Raw genomic sequence first — 26,814 nt, 5'->3', positions numbered from 1 at the left:
CTTCAAGCGCGGGAATACACGATGACAAGAAACGCTGGCCTCTGGTCGATTCGGGTGATTCTGCTGCTGTGCACCACATACGTTCACTGGAGCGATGGACGCAATTCGCAGAGTTTGCATGTGCGTTTGTCCCACGGCGGCTGGTTGATTGGCCGCCACCTGACCACCCACAATGGTCGGCATATGCGCGCCTTTATGGGTGTTCCATATGCAGAGCCACCGCTCGGCGATCTGCGCTTCCGTCCGCCGGTCGCGAAGGCCGCCTGGGAAGGCGAACGTTTGGCCGTGAAGGATGCACCCATCTGCCTGCAGCGCGATCCTTTCCGACGCGACATGATCATCGAGGGCTCGGAGGACTGTCTGTATCTGAATGTCTACACGCCGGAGGTGCCCAAGAGGAATGGCAGTTTGCCCGTCATGGTTTGGTTCCATGGCGGCGGCTGGCAGTGTGGCTCCGGGATCAGCAGCTTCTACGGTCCGGACTTTCTGCTCGATCACGACATCGTCTTGATCTCGGCCAACTTCCGATTGGGACCGCTGGGCTTCCTCAGCACGGAGACGGTCGATTGTCCCGGCAACAATGGCTTGAAGGACCAACTGGAGGTTCTGCGCTGGGTTCGCACGAATATCGCATCCTTTGGCGGCGATCCCAACAGTGTTACGGTCTTTGGCGAGAGCGCCGGCGGCGCCAGTGTCACCTATCACATGCTCTCGGAGAAGTCGCGCGGTCTGCTGCACCGGGGCATTGCCCAATCGGGCACTTACTTTAATCCCTGGGCGCAGCCTGCCCACAAAGGAGTAGCCGCTGGCAGGGCCACCAAGTTGGCCGAGCTGGTGGGCTGCGGATCCGCCGGCGAATGGCCCGAGAAGCTGGAGTGCCTGCGCCAGAGGCCAGCCGAGGACATCGTGGCCTCCTTGTACGACATGTTTGTAAGTTCTCCTTTCTATCAGTAATTTACTATGATGGGTTTTTATCTGCAAAGGGATTAACAAATATTTAGAAAATTAAATAGTTCAAAATAGTTGGAAAATTACAAATAATTGATAGATTACTAAGTTTAGAGGGATTTTGATTATTTTTTTCTTTTCCTGTGTCAAATGTGTCAAATTAATAATATTCAAAACAAAAGCCTCCTCAAAAATCTAATCTATAGATAAAAAGATTGTTAATAAATTAGTTTTTAAAGTTAAACCAAGTATATAAAATGTTTAAAATTCATTTTTTTTAATTTCAAAACAAGTGGAAAGTTGCAGATGAAAAAGACCTAAAAAATACTAAAATTAAAGATTTAAGTATAGCGGTATTTTAAAATCTAGAAGGTTAAACCCTTAAAATAAGGAACGATTAGGATATAATTTTTAAATTTAATTTCAGTGTCGAATTTGAGATATTGAAAACAAAACGTTACCTCAATAACCATTTTACGTTATACCTATCATAACCAATTTGAATATGAATTTGAAAGCTAACAGAAGACACCATAATTCAACGATTATTTAAAATACTTTGTTATAATGTGTGTCAAATCCAAGACATTTGTGCCAAAAACCGAAATATTGGCCAAGAGAGAGTACAATGCAACTATTTAAGGTGTTATCAAACAAATGAGGTGAAAGGAAAGCCGAGAAATAACCATGGGCTTCTATATTTTTTGTTTGCAGGTCTGGGACTTTGATCCCATGATTCCTTTCCCGCCAGTCATCGAACCGGAGCACGAGGACGCCTTCCTCACAGTGCCACCTCGCCAGGCGCTGAAGCCGCATGGATTGGAACTGCCGCTCCTGGTGGGCGCCACCGCCGAGGAGGGACTCTTGAAAACGGCCGCCCTGCTCAATCTTCCCCAGCTGCTGGCCGAGTTCAAGTCCCAGTTTGGCCAGGTCCTGCCGGTCGTCCTGAACTACGATCACCACGAGGATTCCGTTCAGCAGCGGATTACGCAGCGCATCGAGAGCTTCTACTTCAAGGCTGGACATGATTACGATAAGGCCAATCACCAGAATCTGACCGATGTAAGTGACCGATCTATAAAAATAGTGATAATAATGATAATAATGATAATAATGATAATAATGATAATAATGATAATGATAATAATGATAATAATGATAAAAATGATAATAATGATAATAATGATAATAATGATAATAATGATAATAATGATAATAATGATAATATTGATAATAATGATAATAATGATAATAATGATAATAATGATAATAATGATAATAATGATAATAATAATAATAATGATAATAATGATAATAATGATAAAAATGATAATAATGATAAAAATGCTAATAATGATAATAATGATAATGATAATTTCGCTAAAATTTCAGCTGATTTCGGATGGTTGGTTTGTGGCCGGAATCGATGAGTATCTGCGACTCCGGATGTCCCAGGAGGGCGTGGGACCCACATATGTCTATCTGTTTGATCACAAGGGCGCCGCCAGTTTTACGGAGATCTTCAAGGGCGGCCGCAATGAGTTCTACGGGGCGTGTCATGCCGAGGAGCTCCAGTATTTGTTCCCCATTGGTCGGGAGCTCTTTGTTAGTGCTGTTCCGACACGAAAGGATCTGGAACTCCGCGAATTGATGCTCCATTTGTGGGTTAGCTTTGCGGAAAGCGGGTAGGTTCTACATTATATTAATAATACCTGTTTATAACGCCGAAACTTATGACATTTCCTACTTTTAGCAATCCAAATCCCAGGAATGCCAGCTTCCAGTTGCCCAACTGGAGTCCAGCGTCCAGTTATCCAGTGGAATATGCCCGCCTGGGCACCAAAGTCGAGGATTCCGCATCCATTTTCCGACTGGAAAGTGAGTTGATGCAACAGCGGGCCGATTTTTGGCGCGATTTGCAGCCTCACTTGCCCGCCAGCCACGCCCACAACGAACTGTAGTCTTCACAGAGTCTTTATCCAAATGTATTCCATTTTTAATTTCATTAAACCAATATTTCACCACAAAATCTAAACAAAACTAATTTACGTTTTACTTTTACCGCCAACATAACGGGGCCAGGGAGCTGCCAGAAAGCTTTCGGGCTGCCAGACTGCGGGATTCGGAAGTTCTAGCTTTTTTTTTGGTGATGTCATAAAATAAGTAACAAAAGTAATAGTACAAATAATATTATAGAACATATTATTTGTTTCAAACATTATTGACAATATTAATTTAATGTAATGAAGGTTGTATCAAAAAAAATGGTTTAAAGCGTTGCAATAAATTTTTCATAAATGGTATGTTACACCTCGTTGAATTCTTAAAAAAAAAGTAAAATTATAAGTCCTATAATCAGTAAGTAATTGAAGATAATTTTAGCCTTTATTTATTTATTAAGCATAAGTTAGCTTTTATTTCTAGCTTTTTCCATGTATCGATATGCGTTGATCTGGCAACGCCCACTGCAGCATTGCCGCATCGTTAGAAAAACCTTAGAAAAGTGTAAACAAATCAATAGAGAAAACAGAGAGTTTAGTCTATATATAGAAAAGTGTGGGAATGCAAAAAAATAGCTAATATTTATTGTGTTAAAGTAAAAAGTGAAACCATATAAGAAGCACTCCTCAAATTTGAATAAAAATAGCCGTTTAATTTTGAACGAACTCGTCTATCGATAGTCGCCCAGCTGATTGCGTCTTTATTTATGGTCAAAATATAGCTATCAGCGGAATTTCATTTGAATTTCATTAGATTAGTCATGTACGTCGTGGGCCAAAGTCTTGTGCGGTTATCTAAATAAATGATTGCGCCGTCGTGATTTGGACTTTCCGTTTCAATTTCCTTTTTTGTTTTAGAAAGAGCCCCGAAACCACGTGCCGTATTGTCGTCGCACCCCCGCGAATTATTATTAAAGTATTGGGGATCCGGATTAGCCGATAACGAGTTGCCCAAATAAAAATCAAAGGCACGGGTTGTTAATGGATTTTCTGTTTACGCCCCGAAACCGCAACCACCTAGAAAACTAGTGATAACGCCACCGGTGCTCCGTAGTCCGTGTTCCATATTCCGTAGTTATTATACATTCAGCCATGCCAGCGAACGGAGTGGACATTCCCGTCCTAAAGACCAACGGTCACGAGAGGCTAACTTCGCTGGACAAGAGTATGCCCCCGGCATCACCCACTCTGCCGAGTCCCACGATCCGCAGGAACAAGAGTGACGGCAAGCTGATGGCCCAGGATGTCAAGGAGGCCCGGGTGAAAGTCATTTATACGGGCGGAACCATCGGAATGGTGCGCAACGAACGGAATGGTAAACCCCCATAATAAATAGTGCTAGGATGCAAAATAAAGAAATAATAATAAATAATATAATAATAATAAATATATAGGGATTCCCTTAAGTACTTTTACTTAAAATAAAATAGCTTTTAAAATATGTATTATTATTAATAGCCCTGTAAATCATTATACCAAAACTTAAACACTCATTATAAATTTGTTTGTATTTTTTTTAATAAATGCATTGTAAAGTGTTACTCACTTGAGACATTAATATCTAACCTATATTCAAAAAATTAAAACTTAATAATAAGGTAGTCCGGAAACCCCCATCTAACTAGATATCATATCTTATGATATATTGTATTTTTATAACCAAGGAGAGTCCCAAAAATATACGTAGATAAGATAAATGATACATCATTTTTGCAATGCACCTAAAGAATAGTTTGATTGAATAGAGAATGACAGTCCATATTCGCAGGCAGATAAGTTATAAAATAACCAGGTTTATAAGAACTTGATTAAATATCACCCCTAGATATTTCCCATCCCATTTACAGGTTGTATTTACAAGTGGGCACTCATTAAAAACAAGATATAGTCAACAGATTGGCGCTTGTTTGATGCTCGTAAATATTGACTTGTATTATTTATTTGTTGACTATTACGTATTCTTATCAGGGTTCCGAAAGCATGAAAATCAATTATTTTCACACTGACTGATTAGGACTAATTTGAGATTACGTAGGTTTTGTTAATAATAATCTTGATTGACAAGCAAAGCGTGCATAATTTTTGTAATACTTAAAAAAAATGAACTTTAAATTAGGGAAACAAATATTATTATATAGAAAATAAATATTTGTTTAGGATAGATTATATTTTCAAGGAAAACAACTGAATTTTAAGAAAACATGTTGTTGCTTTGTGCGATTTTAATTAAATTCCTTAAGATGATAAGAAGTCATAAGGTCATAAAAATGACGCACGTTTTATCTCGTAAAAAACTTAATGAAATAGCTGAACGACGCATGTCCTTACCAAAGTCCTTGAAAATGGCACGTAGTATAGCCTTACAAAAATTGTATATTAGAATTTTAAATTTACTTTAAATATAACATCTCTTAAAAATATCTCTGGAAATTGGTTAATAAGTTTAAATCCTTAAATTATGTATTTCTAATAATATATTTTAACCATTTTAGTGCTGGCTCCCATTCCCAATGCCCTTGTGCGCAGTATTCGCAAATATCCCAACATTCACGACGAGGAGTACGCCCTGCGTCGCTTTGGAGCGTCTGCATCGATGGCTCCACTAGTTCTGCCCTTCGTCCAGGGCGTGGATCGTAGGATTATCTACCAGATCACAGAATACACACCGCTGCTGGACAGCAGCAATATGACGATGAACGATTGGGCCCGGATAGCCAGCGATATACAGGTATTCTATTTAAATGTTGTTTTTAAAAATTAATAAAAACAGATAATAGTGTTAATAAGAATAGTAAGGGTTAGCTTATGTATAAATTTGGCGGTCCTAGCACATACAGTTTGGGTTTTAGGTTCAACCCGTGAAAAAAAGTTGCTTGCATTTTATATTAATATTTTATTTTTTCAGCAATCCTACGAGTTCTTCGATGGTTTTGTGGTTCTCCACGGCACCGACACACTCTCCTACACAGCCTCGGCATTATCCTTCATGCTGGAGAATCTGGGCAAGACGGTGATCATCACGGGCTCCCAAATCCCGATTTTCGAGACGCGGACCGACGGCAAGGACAATTTCACCTCAGCGCTGATTATCGCCGGCAACTATATAATTCCCGAGGTTTGCGTCTTTTTCGGCCACAAGTTGATGCGCGGCAATCGAACGGTGAAGGTCAGTTCGAATGCCCTGGATGCCTTCGATTCGCCGAATGTTCCACCGCTGGCGAGGATCGGCATCGATGTGAACGTGGACTACCGGCTGATCTTCCGGCCGTGCAGTATTGAAAGGTTTTGCGTGCACCTAAATCTCGATGAGAATGTCGGCCTGCTGCGCATCTTCCCGAGCATTTCGCACTCCACATTTCGGGCATTCCTGGCGCCACCGATACGCGGAGTGGTCCTGCAGTCCTTCGGATCTGGAAATATCCCATCGAACCGAACGGATCTGATCGATGAACTGCGCGGGGCCGCCGAAAGGGGAGTGATTATCATCAATTGTACGCAGTGCCCGAATGGAACTGTGGCCGAGATCTATGATACGGGCAAGGTGCTCTGCGATGTGGGCGTGATTCCCGGCTACGATATGACGCCCGAGGCGGCGCTCTCGAAGCTGGCCTATGTGATCGGCAAGGAGGAGTGGTCGCTGGAGGTCAAGAAGCAGGTGAGTTGGGTCTATAATTTGCAGGGACCGAAAATAGATTTCATATCATGCGTAGAAGAGTCCTAAAATTTTTTTAAATACACCACTATTTTTGTTAGCCATTGTAATGATTTCTATTTTTTTATTTTTAGAATAAAACTCAAAAAAAACTTGTAATTTTTGATTTTTATGTGCAACAGTTATTCCCTTGACATTTTTGAAAAAAGGAAATAATTAAAAAAAAACCTGGCTAACCGTGTTTTATATAACTTACGAAAAATCTTAAAAGCCAACCGCATATATTGTATAAATATATTTCTTTTAAATTTATTTTACCCACAGAATCGCCATAAATTAAGTTTAAGTTTTATTTTTGATCACGACGAATAACTGTTATTTGTCAATTTTTATTAAAAACTCAAAATTTAACGATTATTCTTTGAGTTTTACTTTACAAATCAAAGGATAACTGTTAAAGTGTGATTTTTTAAATAAAACTCATAACTAAATATTATTTAGTTTATTAATTCATGTTGCTATTGTAGTCAAATTTTAATTCGTGATCTGTAAATAAATAGAAATTAATTTTAATTTGACCTGAAAGTAAAATAGAAATTAATTTTCTTCCCCTCCCCAGATGATGCAGTCAAATTTGAGAGGAGAACTGACCTCCGTGAAGGCTCCCAAGATGGAGGACTACGACCTGGTGGATGCGGTGGCCAGATCGCTGCATCTATCGTCGCCCCAAGAACTGGATCAGCTGGGCGAAACCCTATTTCCCGCCATGATAAATGCCGCTGTGGCCGAGGGCGACCCAAAGAAGATCAACAATTTGAAGGCCTATGGCGCAGATTTGTCTGGAACGAATCATGACCAGCGGACGGCTTTGCATTTGGCCTGTCAGCTGGGCAACGTGGAGATTGTGAAGTACCTTCTGCAGAACGGAGTGTCCGTGCACGTGAGGGATCGCTACGATCGCACGCCGCTGCTGGAGGCCGTGTCCACCGACAGTCACGAGATCATCCAGCTGCTCATCAATTGTGGCGCCCATTTGACGGGTTCCTCGCGAGCGGTGGGCGAGCAACTGTGTGCGGCAGCGGCTCGCGGTTCGATGGTCCGATTGAGGTCCTATCAATATGCCGGTGCCGATCTCGCCCAGGCGGATCCCTCGGGCAGGACCGCCTTGCATGTGGCTGCGCTGCACGGCTATCCGGAGGTGGTGCAATATGTGCTGCCCTATTTCGAGAATCCCAACGAGAAGGACATGCTGGGTCTCAGTGCCTTGGATTACGCGGAGCGCGGTGGCCATGCGCAGGTTATAGAGGTCCTGAAAAAGTCCGAGTAACCCTGGAAATCTCTTTTGCATCACAACTCAAATTGTCATCTCAAACAAATGGATTTTTTTTTAAACCAGATTTTAGAAGTAGAGAGGCTTTTGTGACACCGCGAGTCTCGATTTTCTGTACTTAAGTGTCGCATCTAGTCTAATGGTTCCTTATTATGTATTTTGTATATTTAACCTAACGTAGTCGAAAGTTGTTATCCCTAACTTGACCCTTTGTTTTAGCCGTCTTAATTTATGTATAAATTAAATGCAATATTATAAATTAAAAAAGCATTGTTTAAATTCCCAAAAACGCCAAAAGTAACTTAAAAAGTATATAATTGAACATCAAAAGTGTGTAAATAAAAATATAGAACGTTGAGCACAGTTTGCATTATTGTTTAATTACAAATAATGTCCCTTTAAATTTAATTTGAGTATATAAAAAATAAATATAACTGTTATCGAAAGGGTTGCATTTTTTAAACGCGTGTTTTTAATAGTAAGTAAAAAAACAACTAATAAATAAATTAACAAATAAATTTAATTAAATTACATTTAAATTTAAATTATTTGAATCCATAAATCGATAACCAGGTGCGATTGCTATCGCCCATCCGACACTCGATAGCTTTCCAGGGCTGCCGAATGACCCAGTTCAGTTGTTGCGCAGCCCTGGTTTTGCATTGTTTTTACGCTGGCATTAATTAGAATTGGTAAATATACGTTTGCCAGCGTGATTATATTGAAGTTCTGCCGTTGCAAGCGAGTTTCCAGTGATAACAAACTCAAAAACCAACTGGAAAATTGGCAAAAACGGGCGAAATAACAGCAAACAAAACACGCACACATAGGAACACACACACACACACGCACACATGCAAAGAGGTGCACACGTCAGTGCCACGAATTCCATAAAAAAAACAACAAGAAAGCCAAAGCTTTAGTTTTAGGCTAAATCGCATAAACCGATCCGATCGGAAGCGGAAGATATATATGCCAGCTACATGGTAAACCCTCTCTCGTTGCAGTCAATGTCGATAGCTAGCGCTGCGCAGCCACCGTGGATATATAATCGGTCCTTCAGATAGCCAGTCCGCATATATATTCCCGATTCCCCCCGATTTGTTTTTCCTTCTCCCGTCTTTTTTGTTTTGTTTTTTTTTTTCTGGATTGTTTGTTTTGCCCTCCTTAAAAAATAACTAGGCTAGTTATATTTTGTAATTGAAACGACGATGGCGGAGGATTCGGCTTCTTTGGAGAGTTCCTACGATTTCTCCATCGTTCAGGTGGGTTTTTACTTGCTTCTCCTTATAGAGGTGGTGTTATATCTAAATTATATCTATTTTATATATATGCAGCCCGATAATCACGAATATGGCGAGGCGGATTTACGCTTGACGGGCAGCTCCAACGATCTGTCCTTGTTACAGGTGAGTAAATCCGGCTGAAACCCAGGATAACTGCGATATAACTAGTTATATCTTATGGTTAGGATCAGGATAAACGTCTTATATCAGTATTTCAACTTTATTTCCTTAAATTACCTGAGAAAACGCCTAGTTCTTATAGTTAGGATCGGTTGAAAGTCTTAATTTAATAGAAAATCTAGAATAAAACCCAGGATAAGTGAAGAAAAGTGTATATCTCATGGTTAGGATCAGGATAAATGTCTTATATCAGTATTTTAACTTCCATTGTATCTTGAATTACTAGTTCTTATAGTTAGGCTCAGTGTAAAATCTTAATTTAATAGAAAAATCTAGAATAAAACCCAGGATAAGTGGAAGAAAGAGTTATATCTCATGGTTAAGATCAGGATAAACGTCTTATATCAGTATTTCAACTTCCATTGTATCTTGATTTTCTTGAATTACTAGAGAAAACACCTAGTTCTTATAGTTAGGATCAGTGTAAAGTCTTAAATTAATAAAAAATCCAGAATAAATGCCTTCTATCACAAAAGAAATCAAATAAATATATAGAAAAGGTATAAATACATAAATAGGGGGATATTTACAAGAAGTTATAAGGACTCTATCACAAAAGAAATCAAATATATATATAGAAAAGGTATAAATACATAAATAAGGATCTTAATGTGACTATAAAAATCTGTATAGGTGGCTAAAACTAATCACTCAAAAAACTCAATAGGTAGTTCACCAGTTTTTTCGTATTGTCAAAGTATTTCGTAACTCGGTATAATTTATAATAATAAATTTTAACAATTCCCGATGTCAGGGCCAAATGTAAGGACCTTGAGCGGTTGAGAGTGGACCGAATAATCAATATTAACCGTCTTTCAGAATGAATCCGCCAGCACAACGAGAGGCACCGAGGGCAAGGGCCGTTTGGACAGCCTTAAAGAGAATCTGTACAAGCAGCAGGTGAGCTTAGGAAGCCAAAGCTCCATTGAAACCCCTATTTAAACCATAATACCTCCCTTTTAGGAACGCCTAACTGCCTTGAAGGAACGTGCCTTGAGGAAATCGCAGGATGGGCGACGCCAGTCCAGCATGAGTGACTCCATGGAGTCGCTGAAGACGCTGGGCCAGAAGCTCACCGTGCTGAAGACGCGTTCCGGCGACGCCTCCACTCCGCTGGCCACGCCCACCAAGGATAGCGATGCGTCGCTGCTGCAGACCAGCGGCAGCGAGAAGCTACTGATGCTCACCCAGCGCACCGAACAGAATCGCGCTTTGCTGGAGCAGCGAAAGAGGGATCTGGCCAAGTCGCTGCTCTCGGTCAAGTCGAATAGAACCACCACCACCAGCAGCGCCGGCGGCGGCGGCGAGCTGGGCTCTTCCATGACGGATCTGCGGCAGGCGACGTCCGCCGCCTCCAATCCCCCGGTCTCCCGTCACCGTTCCGCCTTGGATTTGGAGTCGCAGGGCCAGGAGCCGCTGGACGAGAGCCGCCTGAAGCTGCTGCGGAATCGCATGAAGCTCACGGAACTCAAGTCGGGCCGTCAGGAGCAGGAGCTGCAGGAGCTGCGCACCGAACTGGCCAAGCGGGGCCATCTCATCGAGCAACTGGAGCTATCCGGCGCCGAATTGCAGCGCTCGCTGACGCAGCGCAACGAGGAGCTGGAGCAATTGCGACTGGGCGGGGAAAAGGAGGAGCTGCAGGAGCAGGAGCAAGCGCGTCTCCAGGGAGAGGTTTTAGTGCTAAGAGAACGACTGGCAGAGCTGGAGAACATCAACGATCTGCTAGAGACGACGCGCTGTGAGCTGCAGGAGGAGCTGACCACGGCACGCGAAAGGGAAAGGCAAAGGGAGCAGGACAGTCCCCCAGCGGAGGCGGCGTCCACGGATGCCCAGGTGAGCGTGGAGCTGGCCAAGCAGCTGCAGGAGCTCACCAATCAGCTGGCCGAACTGCAGGCCGCCAACGAGGAGCTGCGATGCCAGGTGGCCGCCCAAAAGAAGCTCCCAGTGAGCGATGAGAGCGTCTCGCAGCGTCTTGCCGAACTGGAGGCCACCATATCCGAGCAAACTGCTCAGCTAGAGGATCAAAAATCGCAGTTGGCTGGCCAAAGCGAGGAGATCGCCGAGAAGACCACCGAACTCAATGTGCTCAATGTGAATCTGCGTCTGCTGGAGGAGAAGCTGGCCCAGAGCAGTCGCAGCAAGCCCCTGTTCCTCGACGACCAGCCGGAGGACGGAGAACTGCAGCAGCTGAAGCAGAAGCTGGACGAATCGAACAAGGCCAACATCAAGCTGAAGCTCAAGTGCAAGCAGGCGGAGAAGCAGCTGCAAAAGCTGCAGACTCAGGATGGCCAGCAGCAGCAGGAGCAGTTGGAGGAGCTGCAGCAGAGGATCACGATGCTGGAGGACGAAAAGGGCCAATGGCAGTTGGCCAGCATGCAGAGATCGCAGGAGGAGGATCAGCAGGTTAGCCTGCTCGAGCAGCAGAAGCAGGAATTGCAGCAGGCTTTGGAGTCTGCGCGCGTCGAATCCGAGCTAAGCGAGGCCCAAATGGAGGAGCAGCTCACCCAGCGCGTCCAGCAACTCGAGCAGGAGGCCCACGAGCAGCGTGAGCAACTAAGCAACCTGCAAAGCGAAAAGGCGACGCTGGACAAGAAGCTGACGCACTACATCAACGAGAACATGGAGCTGCTGGACAAGCTGGAGAAGCTCAGCTCGTCCAGTTCGGCGGAATCAATTGAGATAGTGGAGCGACCGGCCAGCGAGGCGGCAGATCCTCCAGCGATGCCCAGTCACGTGAGCGAACTCACGCAAACGGAGGATGCCGCGCAGGAAGAGAGCCTCTCGCAGCTGAGGGAACGCTTGGAATTATTCACCCAGGAACGCGGCGAAGTGCTGGACAAGCTGGAGCAGCTGTCGGCAGAGAATCTGCAGCTGCAGGCGCGACTGGAGGAGAGTTCCAGCTCGCTGCAGTTGCTGCAGCGTGAGCGGGAAAAGGATCTGCTCTCCTCCACCTCGACCTCGTCGAATCTCTCGCAGGAACTGAGCTCCATGCAGCGTTCCTCCGAGGTGGTGGCCACTTTAGATGCCGGCGAAGGCGGACCCCTGCTCTTTGAGAAGTGCGAGAAGTCGCTGAGCAAACTCAACTCGGAACTGGAGGCCTATCGCAAGGCCAACGATCGGCAGGCCAAGTTCAATGTGTCCAAGAAACTGGCCAGGGAGGCCAAGAACTGCCACGCCCAGTTGAGCGAGCTGCTGCACAAGGTCAAGGAGGCCAGCACGGCGGTGGAAACGGTGACTGTGGTGGAGACCGTGGTCGCTGTGACCGCTCCCAATGGCAAAGCTCTCGCGGAATACGAGCAGTTGAACGCCCAGAATGCCGAACTCAAGGCGGTGATCTCGCGTCTGCGTCAGGAGTTGGATGAAATGGAAACACCATTAAGTATAGTTGGTTCCGAGTCCGAAGCCCAAAGGGAAGCGGAGTTCCGGCAGCTGCAATCCTCGCAGGCGGAGCAACTTCAGCAGATTGAGGAGCAGCGCCAGCAGATCGATGAACTGCGTCAAATCGAAGCGGATCAGAGGGCGGAGATCGCACAGCTGCAGCTGCAGGCGGAGCACTTTGATCAGCAGCTTAACGCGAAGGAAATGGGCCATGAGAAGCAGCTGGAGCAGCAGACGAGGATACGGCGAGAGCTGGAGGCACGTGGTGAATCCCTCGAGGGTGAACTGAGCATTCTGCAGGCCCTGGTGGCCGAGCAGAAGCAGCAGTTGATCGAAAACCTCAGCGAGAACGAGCACAATCTGAACCTCAAGATGCTGGAACTGCAGTCCGCCCAGGAGGAGCTGCGCGAGCTGCGGGAGCTGCGGGCCCAGCAGGATGATCCCGAGCAGCTGAGGGAGGCGCTGCGCGTTAGCAAGAGTCTGGCTGCCCAGCAGGTGAGTGAACTGGCCTCCAGCCAGGAGACTATCGATGCCCTGAACCAGCAGATCCAGGAATTGTACCAGGGCGTCGAGCAGGCGCGCCAAGAGGAGCAGTTAAAAACAGTCGAGCTGCGCGAGAAGCTCAAGAAGTATGCCTTAAACCTCAAGAAGCGAACGCAGCACAATGCGGAGCTGGAGCAGAAGGTTCAGGAATGCCAGGAGGAGCTTAGCAAGCTGAGGGAGGAGCAGCTGCAACCTGAACCCCAAGTGGACACCCAACAAATAGAGCATCTGCAGCAACAGATTGGCAAACTGAACGAGGATCTCAAGGCCAAAATTCATGTCAACCTAGAGAACCGCGATGCGCTGCGTCAACTGAAGCAGCAAGTCCAGGAGCAGGAGCAACTGATCGAGCAGCGCGATGCGGAACTCCAGGAGGCCAGTCTGGTGAGCAAGGAGCTGCGACGCGAGCGCCAGGAGGCCGAGCAGGAGGTCTTCCAGCAGGGCCAGCAGATGGCCAGGCTGCGCGAGGAGATCGCCCACCTCGAACAGAAGCTAAAAGAGGAGCCAGCGGCTGTCGATGATCTGCGCCGTCAACTGGAGGCCAAGTCGAAGAAGTTTGAAAAGTCCAAGGAGCTGATCAAGCATCGCAATGCCACCATTCAGGCGCTGCAGCGAGAGGTGCAGCAGTTGGAGAAGGAGAAGGACGAGCAGATGGCCCAGCTGGAGGGCCAAGGCGAGGGCAGCATTGTCAAGAGCTCCCTGGAGCAACTGGAAAGCCAAAAGGTTAGTTAAACATGTTACTCGTAGAGTAAAAGGGTATGTTGTATTCGTGCAAAAGTATGTAACAGCTGGAAGGAAGCGTTTCCAACCTTATAAAGTATATATATTCTTGATATGAACGCTGAGATCTTGGAAACTACAAAAGCTAGAAGGTTGACATTTCCCACACATATTATTGGGCTTCCTACGCAGCGCAAGTTTATTTCAGCCGAGCGCCACGCCCACAATCGCCCACTAACGATTCCTTTAAAGATTTCCGAGAAGTATAAATGCAAAGCGGACCATTCATTAAAAAGTTATGCTCAATCAAAATGTTATATATTCATCTCCCTCGCCCTCCCTTTAGACGAGTGACGGGTATTAGATAGTTCTCTCTTGTTTTATATTATATATTCGTACTGTAATTTGATAGTAATTCTTCTGTTTATCAACAAAATCATAACCTTCCTCCGTATAACTAATTTAGCACAAACCATTTAAGAAAACTGTCCCTCAATAAAATATACAGTCGAACCGAAAGCCTTAGTTGCTAGCGCTCTAAAAATTTCTCAGTTAGCTCATAGTTTTACACTGTAAGTTAGCTTTATATAAATAAAAAAATAATTAATCCTTCTGTTTATTCCCCCTACAGAACGCGGAATCCCTGCAAGCGGCCGAGCATCTACGCATCCAACTGACGGCCGCCCAGGAGCAGCACTCCCTGCTAGCACAGCAATATGCCAGCGACAAGGCCAACTTCGAGCTGACCATCGGCCGCCTGGAGACGATTCACGAGGGCATTCAGGCCAAGCTGCAGGAGGATGCCTCGTACATCGAATCGCTGGAGGCGCAGAACGCAGAGCTGCAGACGCGAAGCGCTGCTCTCGAGGAGCAGGTGGCCAGCCAGGCCAATCGACAGGCGGCTGAGCAGGATCACACGCAAATCCTAGAGCAGCAGCTGCAGGAGCGACGCGAACAGGAGGAGCAGCAGCGCCAGCAGGATCAGCAGCTGCAGGAGCGCCTGAATGAGTTGGAACAGAGGGAACTGGCTCAGAATGCCCACATCCAGTTGATCACCAGCGAAGCAGAGGAAACGCGACAGCAATTGCTGCGCCTGCGAACGGAACACGAATCCCTGATGGCCAAGAATGCCCAGCTAACTGCCGACGCCCAGGCGGAGCGGGAGCAGCTGAGCAGCCGCAGCCAGGAGGAGCTGGCCGATCTGCACCAGCAGCTGGCCGCCAAGGAGGCGGAACTGCAGCGCCAGCGGCAGGTCTACGATGCCAAGCTGGCCGCCAAGGCGACGGAGCTCGATGAACTGGAGTGTGACCTTAATAGTCATGTGGAGCGGGCTGCTGCCGAGACCAGAGATCTTGTCCAGCAAGTGGAGCGCTCCCAGGAGTTGGTCAGTCAACGATCGGAGGAACTGCAGCGTCTCAACGAGGAGTTGCAGGAGGTGGAACGCGAAAGGGCCACGCTGAGTCGCGAGGTCACCTTATTGCGACTGCAGCAGGACAGTGCCGAGCAGGATGTGCTGGAGCTGCAGGAGCTGCGCATGCAGGTTATGCAGGACAAGACCGAAATGGACAATCTGCGCTCGCAAATCGATTCGCTGTGCGCCAATCACAGCCAGGAGCTGCAGGCTCTCCAACAGCAGATTGCCGAGCTGGACACGCTGGGCCAGAATCAAACGGACGACCAGGTGTACATCGAAACGGAGAACAAGCGGCTGGCGGAGCAGCTCAGCGAATTGCAGGCTCAGCTGGCCAGGCAATCTAATCCTCCACCAGCGGCAGCCTCCCTCTTCTTTGGCGGCGATGCTTTGGCTGCTCCCTCGCCCTTTGATGAAATTGCCCAGCCTCTCAGGGTTTCCTCGCTCTCGGCCAGCGCTCCTCCGCTTCCCACACCGCCTCCTACTATAGAGGATCTGCAGCGGAATGTCTCCGATCTGGAGAAGCATGCCCAGGATCTGGAGACGAAGCTGCTGGCCAGGAATCAGGGCTTGGCGGAGCAGGAGGAGCGACGTCAGCAGCTGGAGCAGCGACTCTGCGAACTGGAGCGCCTGCTGAGGGAACGCGATCAGCAGCTGGCCGAGATTAGGGTGGCGAACGAGGAGCGTGAGCGCTTGGCGGCGCTAGAGAAGCTAATCCAACCGGCGGCGGTGGCTCCTACACTAGACATGTTCTTTGGGGAATCAGTGCCGGATGCAGTGAGTCAACATTTAGATTTGGGACTGCCGCAAACGGAGCCCGTGGAGGAGCCTCTAATCCAGCCGAAAAAGGCCTACTTATGCCAGCCCAAGCAAGAGCAGCCCATTGATTTTGGCGTAGATGAGGATCCCTGGGCGAGTGCAGCCACAGAGGAACCGCAAACGGATGTAGAACCACTCCATGCGAGAATCACCCAATTGGAACTCCAGCTGAGTGCCGCGGAGCAGCAGAAGATCGAACTGCAGACCAAGGCGGCCAAGCTGATGAAGCGTTTGAAGGAATACAAAACAAAGGCCAGCGCCACGCCCACAGTTACGGTAGACAATGATCTGGATACGGCCATTATCGAGGAGCTGAAGCATCAGCTTTCGCTCAACGAATCCCGCGTGGCCAAGGCGGAGGAGCTGACGCAGCAGCACGTCCTCGAAAAGGAGAAGCTAGCGAAGAGGATTGATGTTCTAACGGCGGGCAACGAACGCATGGCGGAGCTGAAGGAGCGCCAGGACTTGGAAGTGCAGATGTACCAGGCGCGCATCCGTGAGCTGCAGGAGAAGCTCAGCCAAGTGGAGCAGTGGGATCAGGAGCCGACTCCTCCTGCTGCTGCTTCTGCTGCTCCTCCAAGCGGCGATGAGGCAGTGAGGATAGAGAACCTGCAGGCGGAGAACCAGGATCTGAATGCCGAGTGCCAGGAGCTGCAGGAGAAGCTGAAGAAGGAGCGCCACTTGCTCCAGATGGCCGCGGATATGTCCGCCCAGATGCAGTCGCATAATGATAGCCTGCTGGCGGATCTAAGGGAGCGTCTGCGGGCGGCGGAGGAGCGCAGGCCGTTGGATCAGGAGGATCAGGTGGATCAGCTAGAGCTGCAGGCCCTGAAAACTGAGGTGGCTCAGTTGAAGAGTCTCCAGGCCGAACAGGAGCATTTAAGCAGTCAGAAGATTCAGCGGGAACAGCTGGAGTTGCAGAAACTACAAGAGGAACATCAAATCCAGACGGAGCAGCTGCATCTGCTGCAAACGGAGGTGATTGAGCTGCGGAAACTTCAACCTGAACTGGAAAATCTAAGAGCCCTGAAAGCGCAGCAAGAAGCCGCAGAAGATCGCGAACCTTCGGCGGACATCGATGACGAGCAGGTGGCCCGGCTGCAGGAGAAGGAGGCCGAGATTGTGCACCTAAAGCAGCGCATCGAGGAGCTGATGCGCGAGGACCAAACCGAGAAGCTGGTCTTCGAGATTCTCACCAAGAACCAGGAGCTGCAGCTGCTGCGCATGCAGGTCAAGCAGCTGGAGGAGGACAAGGAGGATCACCAGGTGGATCCCCAGCCAGTTACCTTAATATCCAATGATGAAGAAGCTCTGAACTCTCTGCGAACTCAATGCCAACAGTTGCAGCAGGAGAAATCCGACATGGAGGAGGAGCTGCGAGTGCTAAACAACCATGTGCTCGGCAGCTTGGAGCTGGAGGATCGCATGAAGCAGACGCTGCTCCAACTGGACACGAAGAACATTGAGATCACCGAACTGCGACGCTCGCTGGAGTTGCTGCAGACGCAAACCCAGAATCTTGGCCAGCAACCCGATTTGGCGGCCATCAATCAGCAGTGGGAACAGCTGGTGGAGCAAAAGTGCGGCGAGGTGGCCGCCATTTGGCAGGAGCATCTGGCCCAGCGAGAGGCTGCCTTCAAGGCGCAGCTGGAGGAGATCAGGCAACAGCAGGAGCAGTTAGAAAAGCCACAGGAGCAGCTGCCACAACCTGGAGATACCAACGAAATGATGCTAAAAATGCAAAAGGCTTTGGAAACGCAGGAAATGGAGATTGTTACGCTCAAGGAGCAGCTGGCCATTCGTTCGGCGGAATATGCGCGCCTGGCCGCCCAATACGATCCCTTCCGGCTGCAGAATCGCAGCGGATCATCGGGAGGCAATCAGGCAGCAGCCGGCGGACCACCGCCTTTGGCCACCAACGAACCACTGCCCGAGTATGTGCTCAAAGCGGATCTCGACTACGCCCTGATGATGCTCCACCAGAGGGACATGCGCGTCGAGGAGATGATCCTCGAGCTGGTGCAGCTGCTCGAGGAGCGTGACCACCTGCAGCTGAAGCTATCGGACACGCTGCGCCAGCTGGAAACGGAGAAAAGTCGCGGAGTCAGCGATGAACGTAAGGGTTATCCCAAAACTAAATGATTATTTTTATTATTTACTTATTTATTTATTTATTTATTTATTTATTTATTTATTTACTTATTTATTTATTTATTTATTTATTTATTTATTTATTTATTTATTTATTTATTTATTTATTTATTTATTTATTTATTTATTTATTTATTTATTTATTTATTTATTTATTTATTTATTTACTTATTTATTTGTTTATTTATTTATTTATTTACTTATTTATTTATTTATTTTTTTATTTATTTATATAAAGTTTAAGCTATAAGCTAACTAAGATTAAGAGCTCTAGCAGCTAAGGCCTTCAGCTCGTCTGAGATGTCGAATTAGATACATTTTTATTTTATAATTGTGAATTTACATTTAAGCTTAATTTGGGCTTTTTCAAGGTGACGAATAAGATACATTTGACGCTTCTTCAAGAAATGAGATGATTTTATTATTATATTTCTATATATTTCCTTATTTAGCAGCCTGTGCCACGGCCTCCTCATCCGCTGCCTCCGGGAGCAGTCCCAGCAAAGCAAGCAGCGCCGGCAGCAGCAGCGAAATCCTGGGAGCCGCCACGACCAGTGCAGCAGGCAGTGACCTCAAGCAGAAGTGAGTAGTTGGTCATAGTCAGTGACCCAAAGATTAAATACTAAAGCAATAAATTCCACACACAGGCTGGCGGAGCTGCAAACGGTGAAGCATTCCAAGGACAAGGCCATCGTGGACGAGCGGGAGCAGCGCCTCCAGCAGATGATCCAGCTGCAGAAGGACATGGCCAAGCAAGGATCGGGATCGGGATCGGGATCTGTAGGAGCAACAGCCACAGCAGCCACAACCGCACCAGCAGCAATCGGCGTGGATCTCTGTGAGTTATAGCCCTAACATAACAATCAACTTTTGACTAATCATAACCATATCAAAACCAGCTCAATCCGGATTGCGTTCGCCGTCGATGATGCTCATGGACTGGATAATGGGCAGCAGCAGCAGTAGCAGCAACAACAACAAGGAGGAGGAGCCGACCTCCGGCTAACCCCTTGCGATATCCTGCGATGCCTGGACGCCCACAACTAGCAGCACTTTAATTACGAATCATTACTTTAACTTCATGCTGGCCTTCCTTGCGCGGACAATGGAGATAGATAGCGATAGCGTTAGAGTTCTTTATACGATATTATGTACCTTGGCTAGCTGAAAGGCTCAATCCACCCAAGCCCCCCCCGCGTAAACCCAAACCCAATTTGTTCCAAACGCGTACGTTTTATGTTGTAGATATGTAAAAATTGTATAAAACAAAAAGAAAAACAAAAACGAAATGAAAACGAAAGCAGAGGCAGAAGAAAAAATCAGAAAATTTAACTAAAGAGAATTTAAGAATTAAACCAAAATATATATAAAAAAACTGAATTTTCAATGGTTTACTTTGATTTTTATCCATAGAATTTATAGAACCAACCATCGCGTTTCTTTTTCGTTTTATTTAAATTTATTTCAAATGATATTTGATGTTTAATTAACAATGTTTCATTTTATTTTTCCTTTGAGAAAAAAACACTTAGTTTTTAAGATTCATGCTGTAATTATTATAATAATTGTTTTCCTCGTGTCTGTGTTGTGATCTCCTCCTGCATCGCCCCATCTCGATTTCGATTTAGTAGATCTCCCTAATCTTTACCTGCTTTCTTTGATTTTATTTCGATTCGGCTATTTTGCGAGGAGGCTTTTGCTTTTGGGTCTGTGTGTAGAGTGTATATTGGTTGATTTCAATTAAATAATGCAATTGAATGTTGTCAAAATGTATCGAAACAGAAACAATTGTTGAATGTTAAGTTCCGTTTTTCACATTTTATTATTATTGTTATTATTATGTGTATGTTCATATATATTGTGTTTTTCTTTTTGCTACAGCTGACATCAAGTACATTTTGCTTATGATTTGCTTGTCTTTATCATTTATTTTTGCTTTTTCTCTTTTATTTTTATTTGTAGGTTTTTGTTTTCTGTATTTCTAGTTAAACATTTAAATACGAGTTTCCACATGCCTATGAAAATACAGCGATCATGCATGTCGGCGAATATATATTCTTTTCAATGCTTTGCAAACTATATAAAAAAAGTCGTAACCACAAACAAGTTCATTAAAATATGTGGGGAAATAATAGTGGTGTGAGAAACAAGTTGCATCGCCAGTTAGTTATTCGGCATTTCGGTTTTTACAAGTCGAAAGCGAGTAAATAGAGGGCGGTACGGAAGGAACCAAGTGGCTATGGTGGATGTGGGTCTATGGATCTATGGATCTATAACTATGGATCCGTGGGTATAGTGTAAACCATCAACAATACGTGTGAGTTTCGTGTCAAATGTTTTCTTTATCTTTTTCTTTTTCAAGGTTGATTGATTTTGCTGCACTTATCAGATCATAAATATCGTATCAGAATCAGATATAATTTATGGATCTTCTCAACTTGACTGCTAATTAGGCTTGGGAATTTTTTTCTCAATTCGGCCTTGGCAAACAACACAAATTACATAAAGGTTTGCTTATAGAAATTCATTATATTCGTTATAATATATATAGCGATCATTGAGTGATGTGTGTGTGTGGCTGAAGTAATGGAACCACCACTGAAATGACTAAAACGAAACTTAGTAAATGCAAATGCCAACCAAAAACAATAATGATTCTATATCAATTTATATATATAGTTCCCGCGCGTTCGCGTTCGATATCTTTGTCAGGACTTTGAGAGGGACAGACAGACAGACAGTGGGAGAGAGAGAGAGATAGGACGAGGGGTGAAGCAACTTTTCTTTTAGAGAGCGTCGGCCTTGCAGAGCATTTTATTTTTTGAAGCTTTTTCATTGATTGGTTTTCCATACAAGTGTTTCTTTTTTTTCATTTTTACTTTTGTTTGTTTTGCATTTTGCTCAAGGTTTTTTCTTTTTTTTTCGATTTAAATTTTACATCTAGGTCGTCTTTGTGGTTGCAAAAAAAATAGGTATTAAAAAAAATCAAGCCATAAAAAAATGTAATTAAAACTGAAGTTTATTCTCGCACTTGAGTAACAATTTTGTATTCTTATATTTTGTATTCTCTCCGAAAAGGTATGATAAGTTCTATTTAATGATAATTTTGGTTATTCTTTGAAGTACTTCACTTTGTCCGTTTATCAAATGCATCAAAAACGAATAAAAAAAAAAGGAGTTGTGAAGCTTTTTAAAGTAAGATGCTTAAAAATTAATAGTAGCGAATCAAAATGCAATCGAAAATCTGAGCAATATACGTATGGGACCATGTAGACGTGCATCTTTTTTTTTTGTTGAATATTTCTTGTGAGATTTCCCCTTTTGCGAAAATACGATTTTTACGTCTTTCCTCCTACGGTTTTCCCTTCTCTGCTGTTCTTTCTTTCTGATTTTTTTGTTTTTTTTTTCTTAGTTTTGTCAGCTTTACTTTTCTATGGTTTTTGCTTCATTTGCCGATGGTGGATTTGAATGCTTCGCTTCTGCTGCTGCTGCTGGTTGTTCTTTCGTTGTGGTTGCTGTTGTTAGTTGCTGCTGCTGCTGCTGTTGTTGCTGTTGCTGTTTGATGGTGTTGCCGCTTTTCTTGCTGTTGTTGCTGCTGCTGCTGCTGCACGTTGCATATAGCATGTTGCTGGCGTTCGTTTATGGCATTCAGAGAAAGAATTTGCCCAGCAGGAGGCTTAAGATGGCCGCAGCAATGGCAATTGCAATGTAAAAGACCGGAATCTGCTTCTCAGCCAGAACTGGGGCATAGGGCTCATTCACCTGCTTGATGGCCGGCGAGCTGCGGTAGCGTGTGATTTGATCCTGCAAAAGGTGGAGAGATAAGTTTAGTAGGTCAACAGGAAGATACTGGTAATAAGGTTCCTACCTTCAAGTGAAGATTTTCTTTTCGCAGTTCGCTGTTTGTCTCACGCAGCGCCTTGATCTCTCCGGCCAGCGACTCCACATGCTCTGCGGTATCGGGCAAACTCGAGGGCTAAATTTTAAGAATTTGTATTATATATATGATATATATTTTCGATTATACTGGCTAAACTCACCTTATCCTCGCTGGAGAGCTTCGGCTTGCTCTCGAGCGCCTCGGCGCTGGCTGAACTAGTGTTGGCGCCCACGCTTCCGCCTCCGGCACTTCCGCTTCCGACGCCGCTAGCTCCGCCGCCGCTAGTGTTCTCCGCATTCGCCTCGGCGCTGGGCATCTCGAACACGCACTTCAGCTTGGCGTCCATCAGCTGCTCCGGCTCCAGTTCCTTCCACTGCGGGAGAAGAATAACAGAAAGGCCATTAGAAAATGTTTACATTTAAACTTATATAAAACTATAATTATGATTGTACTATTAGAGCTAGAATGGAACATTTTGAACTACGGCAAACTGTAATATTAAATGTATCAAATTCAAATTGTTACCAAACCTCAGATCCCAATTTTTTACAAAAAAAAAATAATTTGTTCTTTGACCCTAACACTGGAAATATTGATCCAATTATGATCCTTCTGAACTCGTTATTAAATTTCTAATCGATTGGCATTTAAACCATCACTTTTTTTTTGTAATTTTTCGTAAAAAATAATGATGTACCCCCTTATAAAAAATGTGAAAATTGGCGAAAATTGTATTTTTCCAAAATCACAGGAAAAGTATCATGGATATAAATATTATTTTGTTATCTGTTCAAAACAGTATGTATTTTTGGTGTAAGACCATTTTTAGCCAAGTTACAGCAAAAAAAGAAACAAAAAAATTCCTGTTTTTGTCAAAAAACAAAATCCCAATTTTTCACAAAAAATATTGCTCTAAATATGGATACCTTTGTCATACCTTTTTGAACTCGTTATTAAATTTAAAATCGATTGGCATTTAAACCTGGACATTTTATTTTTTTTTTAATTTTTCGTCAAAAATCATGATGTATCAAACAGATATACTGATATAGGAATAGTATCTTCCTATTTGTAATGCTAATTTACAGATTTTTAGGAACATCATATCCTTTTACCAACGATATTATACTGAAGACTTAATAGAAAGTAAAAATACATAATTTCGGCTTACCAATTTATTCAAATCGGTCAGATCAGCATCCACGGGTGCCAGCACGCTCTGCACCATGAACTTGTGCTTGTTCTTCTCCTGCTGATCATAGATGAATGGCTGCAGGCAGACTACAAACAAGGGCGATTATTAACTCTGATGCTAGGAGATGATATTTCCGTAATACTCACTCTCCACCTGAGTCGTTCGAAAGGGCAGGATCTTGCCGATGTTTGGACGTACGCAGTAGCGCTTCGGGGCGGTTGTTTTAATCTTGAAGACCAGGGGCAGATTTGAATTGTTGCGCAGAGTCATGATTGTGACGACGGGTCGGTTGAAGGGACCTGGAATAATGGATGGAAAAATTAATAATAAATTGATGATTATCTATATTATTCCGGGGTAAGTAGAATATTTGTATTCCGATTATAAAAATAGGTGTCAAAACGATTAAAATTCTTCCCTGTGCTTTCCTGGCTTTACACAATCTTCTACAAATAAAACCGGCATTATCGCACTTTTATAAATGCCTGCAGGCCTTATCGCACTTTTTGATTGGATGCACCCGATTAGTCACACTCTATTGACGATTGCCCCACCCAGCCGGCCACCCCACTTTCGCACTTTCCGTGCTTTTCTCACTTTCCCGCTTTTCCCCACTCTCCCTGATTTTTGTGGCACGTCACGCTCATTGCGTCATTGCATGCACAGTGGGTCAAAAACATATCAGAATAAACAGTTTCCAAATACCTTCTATAAAGATTTTAGTTATTGGATCAAAGAAGGTATTTTTCAGGATTTACCCAAATTATTATTACTAAGGAAGATTTTTAATTATTTAAAAAGTTTCAAAGAATTAGTTAGCAATTCAATCAATATTTATTTATTTTTTTAATATTTTATTGTATTTTAACTTTTTGAAATTTTTTCATTTTGAATATTTTTGGCTAAAGTTCTGATAGGCTAAGCCCCAATGTGCAATGGCCAAAGCAAGTTCAAATTAATTGAATTAAAAGCAAAACAAAATCGAAAACCAACACAAAAGCCGAAAAATAGACTAACATGCCGGGGAGTCGGATTTTGAGTACCCTATAAAATGAAGTATTTTAGTAGTGAAAATTAAAAATAAAAAAATCTTTATCATACTGTACTGTACATAATATGTACTACATATGAATGAGGAATCACTTGATTATAAATTATCAACAATACATACGACTTTTTTCTTATCTACAGGGTAACAAATTCTTTTGGGGCACAATTACAAATAAATCGTAGGGTCTTGGGAACATTTTTTTTTTGTTTTGTTATTTCGGACAGCGGTCTTAAGTAGAGCCAAAAAAATAAAAGCAAAAAGAACAAATGAAATAGTAACACGGATTTTTTTGTTTTTTTAACATGGCGTGTGCGTGTGCTTTTTTGAGTGAGAGTGTGAGTGTGTGTTGCTTCAAGGAAATTTCATTAGACAAAGTCGCGTCATGCATGTGTTTTCCACCCTCCGCCGCCCACACCCTTGGCGATCTAGCGGGAAACGTGGGGAGAGGGTGGCGCAAAAGAATGGGGCTAAGGCTCACACACACACAAAAACACGCGCGCACACACAAATATTAAAATATTTGCGCACAGTGGGATGAAAAGCATGTGATTTGTTTATTTCATTTGGAGGGAAATGTTAGCTTTTGAAAGTACATATTCATATTTTAATGAGATTACAAAATATAACTGAAAACCCCTATTTTCATTTTTAGAAGATATTTCAAAACAAATCAAAAAATTTCGCCACACAAACATTATCTTAATAATCTTTGCTTTACTATTGAAACTGTGCACCGCGCCCACTGTGCGAGCTTTTCGCTGTCATATTGCATTGTTGTTGCCGCTGCTGCTGTTGCTTTTTGGCCAAAATTCAAAGAGTAAAAGACAAGAAAAAATTAAAATGGCCCATGACAAGTTTTTGCGTGTAAAAATAAAATGCTAGCCAAAAACGCAGGACGAGCGAGAGGGAGAGAGGGAAATGGCGAGTGCAAGTGAGAAAGAGAGCGACGCCAGCTGCCGGCATCAAAAAAAATAAAAAAAAATTACTAAAAGAGGAGTAAAAAAAAAACGAACGGAAAGAAGAAGAGCAGACGAAACACGTAGCCCCAACAACAAAAACAAGAACAATAAGAGGTGTCCAAAAATCGTACGTGAAATAACAACAAAAACAACGGATATTATTGATAAGCGAGAAGGAGAGAGTGGGTGAGAGAGAGAGATGGGTGTATAGCGCAGAGAGAGGTGTGTGCGTAAGCGCGAGAGAGACAGAGCGAACTTTGCAGTTTGCTCTTTGCAACAAATTGGAGGTGAATTGGCTTTTTTGGTCGATATGCAGCGACCTTCCCCCTCCCCGGCCGCCCTTATAAAATATATAAAGTTAATTGAGTTAAGTAAACTGAATGGACTTACCCACAAAACGCAACTCATTGTCTGGGTCAATGGTCAACGGAAGATCAAAGAGTGGTTTGCTCATTGTGGCGGCTTTTGTTGTTGTTGTTGTTGTCTCTGCTTCTTTTTGCTCTCTCCGCTTTGCGCCTCTCTTCTTTTGATTTTAATTCTTTTTTGTGCGTCCTGTTTTCGCCCAGCTTTTCTGTTGTTCTCGTTGGCTGTTAAGGAAATGCACACGAAATTGTATTAAAATGCACGCAAACACAGAGGGACGAGACACACACACACACACGCACAAGCACACATCTACTGTATAAGCATAGAAGAGGGATTTGGTTTTTATTTTTTTCGCTTACGTTTGCGTTTTTTGCCCAATATTTCAACGAAACTGCTGCTGTTTTTCGCCTCTTCTTCTTCTTCGTTTGGTTCGCCTCTCGTCTCTTTTTTTTCGCCCGTTTCGCTCTCACAGGCGAAATATCGGTAAATTTATGCGACCACACACACACGCATGGACAAAAAAAATAAGGAAGAGCGAGAGAGAGGGGGACACAGTCACACTCACGCACGGGCTTTGCAGAAAATGTCGAGAAAAAAAACTACGATCAACGTGCCTTTCTTCACCGAATTCCAGCTGAATTTCCTCTCGATTCGCTCGACTTTCGTGGTTTTCACTCTTCGGTTTCTTGGAAAACTTCACTTGCAAAATGCATGCAAAAAAGCCAGAAATTCGTCAGCAGAAAAAGTGTAACCGCGGAGTGGAATAATACCGTCCGGCTCAGGGGGAAAATGCTTTAAATACTATTTTTGTTTTTTCAAATATACCAGAAATACTGGAAACGCAGGGTCTCTCTAACTTAGCCGCGGCACACACCCATAACATTGGTGAGGCCGTATCTGTTATACGTTTGGTTTGTGTGACGCGGCTAACTTAGCGAGTACACA

General features: G+C 44.3%; 4 protein-coding genes across 7 annotated transcripts; 3 read left to right on the top strand and 1 right to left on the bottom strand.

Annotated features, from left to right (window-relative positions):
* Nucleotides 1-21: 21 nt before the first annotated feature.
* Nucleotides 22-2,992, top strand: LOC108070175 (venom carboxylesterase-6). Its single transcript, XM_017160540.3, has 4 exons — nucleotides 22-930; nucleotides 1,663-2,010; nucleotides 2,341-2,633; nucleotides 2,702-2,992. Exons 1-4 carry the CDS (start codon nucleotides 22-24, stop codon nucleotides 2,907-2,909), a joined length of 1,758 nt encoding a protein of 585 aa, XP_017016029.2. The 3' UTR covers nucleotides 2,910-2,992.
* Nucleotides 2,993-3,475: 483 nt separating this feature from the next.
* LOC108070213 (L-asparaginase) lies at nucleotides 3,476-8,238 on the top strand. The gene is made up of 4 exons (XM_017160600.3): nucleotides 3,476-4,263; nucleotides 5,441-5,676; nucleotides 5,854-6,603; nucleotides 7,220-8,238. The coding sequence occupies exons 1-4, from the start codon at nucleotides 4,041-4,043 to the stop codon at nucleotides 7,925-7,927; spliced, it is 1,917 nt and encodes a 638-aa protein (XP_017016089.2). The 5' UTR covers nucleotides 3,476-4,040; the 3' UTR covers nucleotides 7,928-8,238.
* A 298-nt stretch (nucleotides 8,239-8,536) lies between these two features.
* On the top strand, nucleotides 8,537-20,417 carry lva (lava lamp). 3 transcript variants are annotated; one of them, XM_070219013.1, is made up of 9 exons: nucleotides 8,537-8,622; nucleotides 8,938-9,195; nucleotides 9,268-9,339; nucleotides 10,216-10,296; nucleotides 10,360-14,040; nucleotides 14,669-18,383; nucleotides 18,874-19,000; nucleotides 19,066-19,256; nucleotides 19,318-20,417. In XM_070219013.1, the coding sequence occupies exons 2-9, from the start codon at nucleotides 9,142-9,144 to the stop codon at nucleotides 19,422-19,424; spliced, it is 8,028 nt and encodes a 2,675-aa protein (XP_070075114.1). In that variant the 5' UTR covers nucleotides 8,537-8,622; nucleotides 8,938-9,141; the 3' UTR covers nucleotides 19,425-20,417. The 3 variants fall into 3 exon arrangements, with proteins under 3 accessions (XP_070075114.1, XP_070075113.1, XP_017016035.2); XM_070219012.1 differs by having other exon boundaries at nucleotides 18,871-19,000; XM_017160546.3 differs by having other exon boundaries at nucleotides 8,575-9,195; nucleotides 18,871-19,000.
* A 1,002-nt stretch (nucleotides 20,418-21,419) lies between these two features.
* Nucleotides 21,420-26,637, bottom strand: Vap33 (VAMP-associated protein 33kDa). Of its 2 annotated transcripts, none has more exons than XM_017160547.3 (7): nucleotides 26,229-26,637; nucleotides 25,894-26,090; nucleotides 23,640-23,792; nucleotides 23,470-23,579; nucleotides 22,459-22,671; nucleotides 22,287-22,394; nucleotides 21,420-22,222 (listed from the first exon to the last, which is right to left on the bottom strand). In XM_017160547.3, the coding sequence occupies exons 2-7, from the start codon at nucleotides 25,955-25,957 to the stop codon at nucleotides 22,067-22,069; spliced, it is 804 nt and encodes a 267-aa protein (XP_017016036.1). In that variant the 5' UTR covers nucleotides 25,958-26,090; nucleotides 26,229-26,637; the 3' UTR covers nucleotides 21,420-22,066. The 2 variants fall into 2 exon arrangements, with proteins under 2 accessions (XP_017016036.1, XP_070075115.1); XM_070219014.1 differs by having other exon boundaries at nucleotides 26,484-26,637.
* Nucleotides 26,638-26,814: the final 177 nt, after the last annotated feature.

This window comes from Drosophila takahashii, chromosome X (genome assembly GCF_030179915.1).
Source record: "Drosophila takahashii strain IR98-3 E-12201 chromosome X, DtakHiC1v2, whole genome shotgun sequence".
Classification (NCBI taxonomy): Eukaryota; Metazoa; Arthropoda; class Insecta; order Diptera; family Drosophilidae; genus Drosophila; species Drosophila takahashii.
This window is presented reverse-complemented; position numbering and strand designations above follow the sequence as displayed.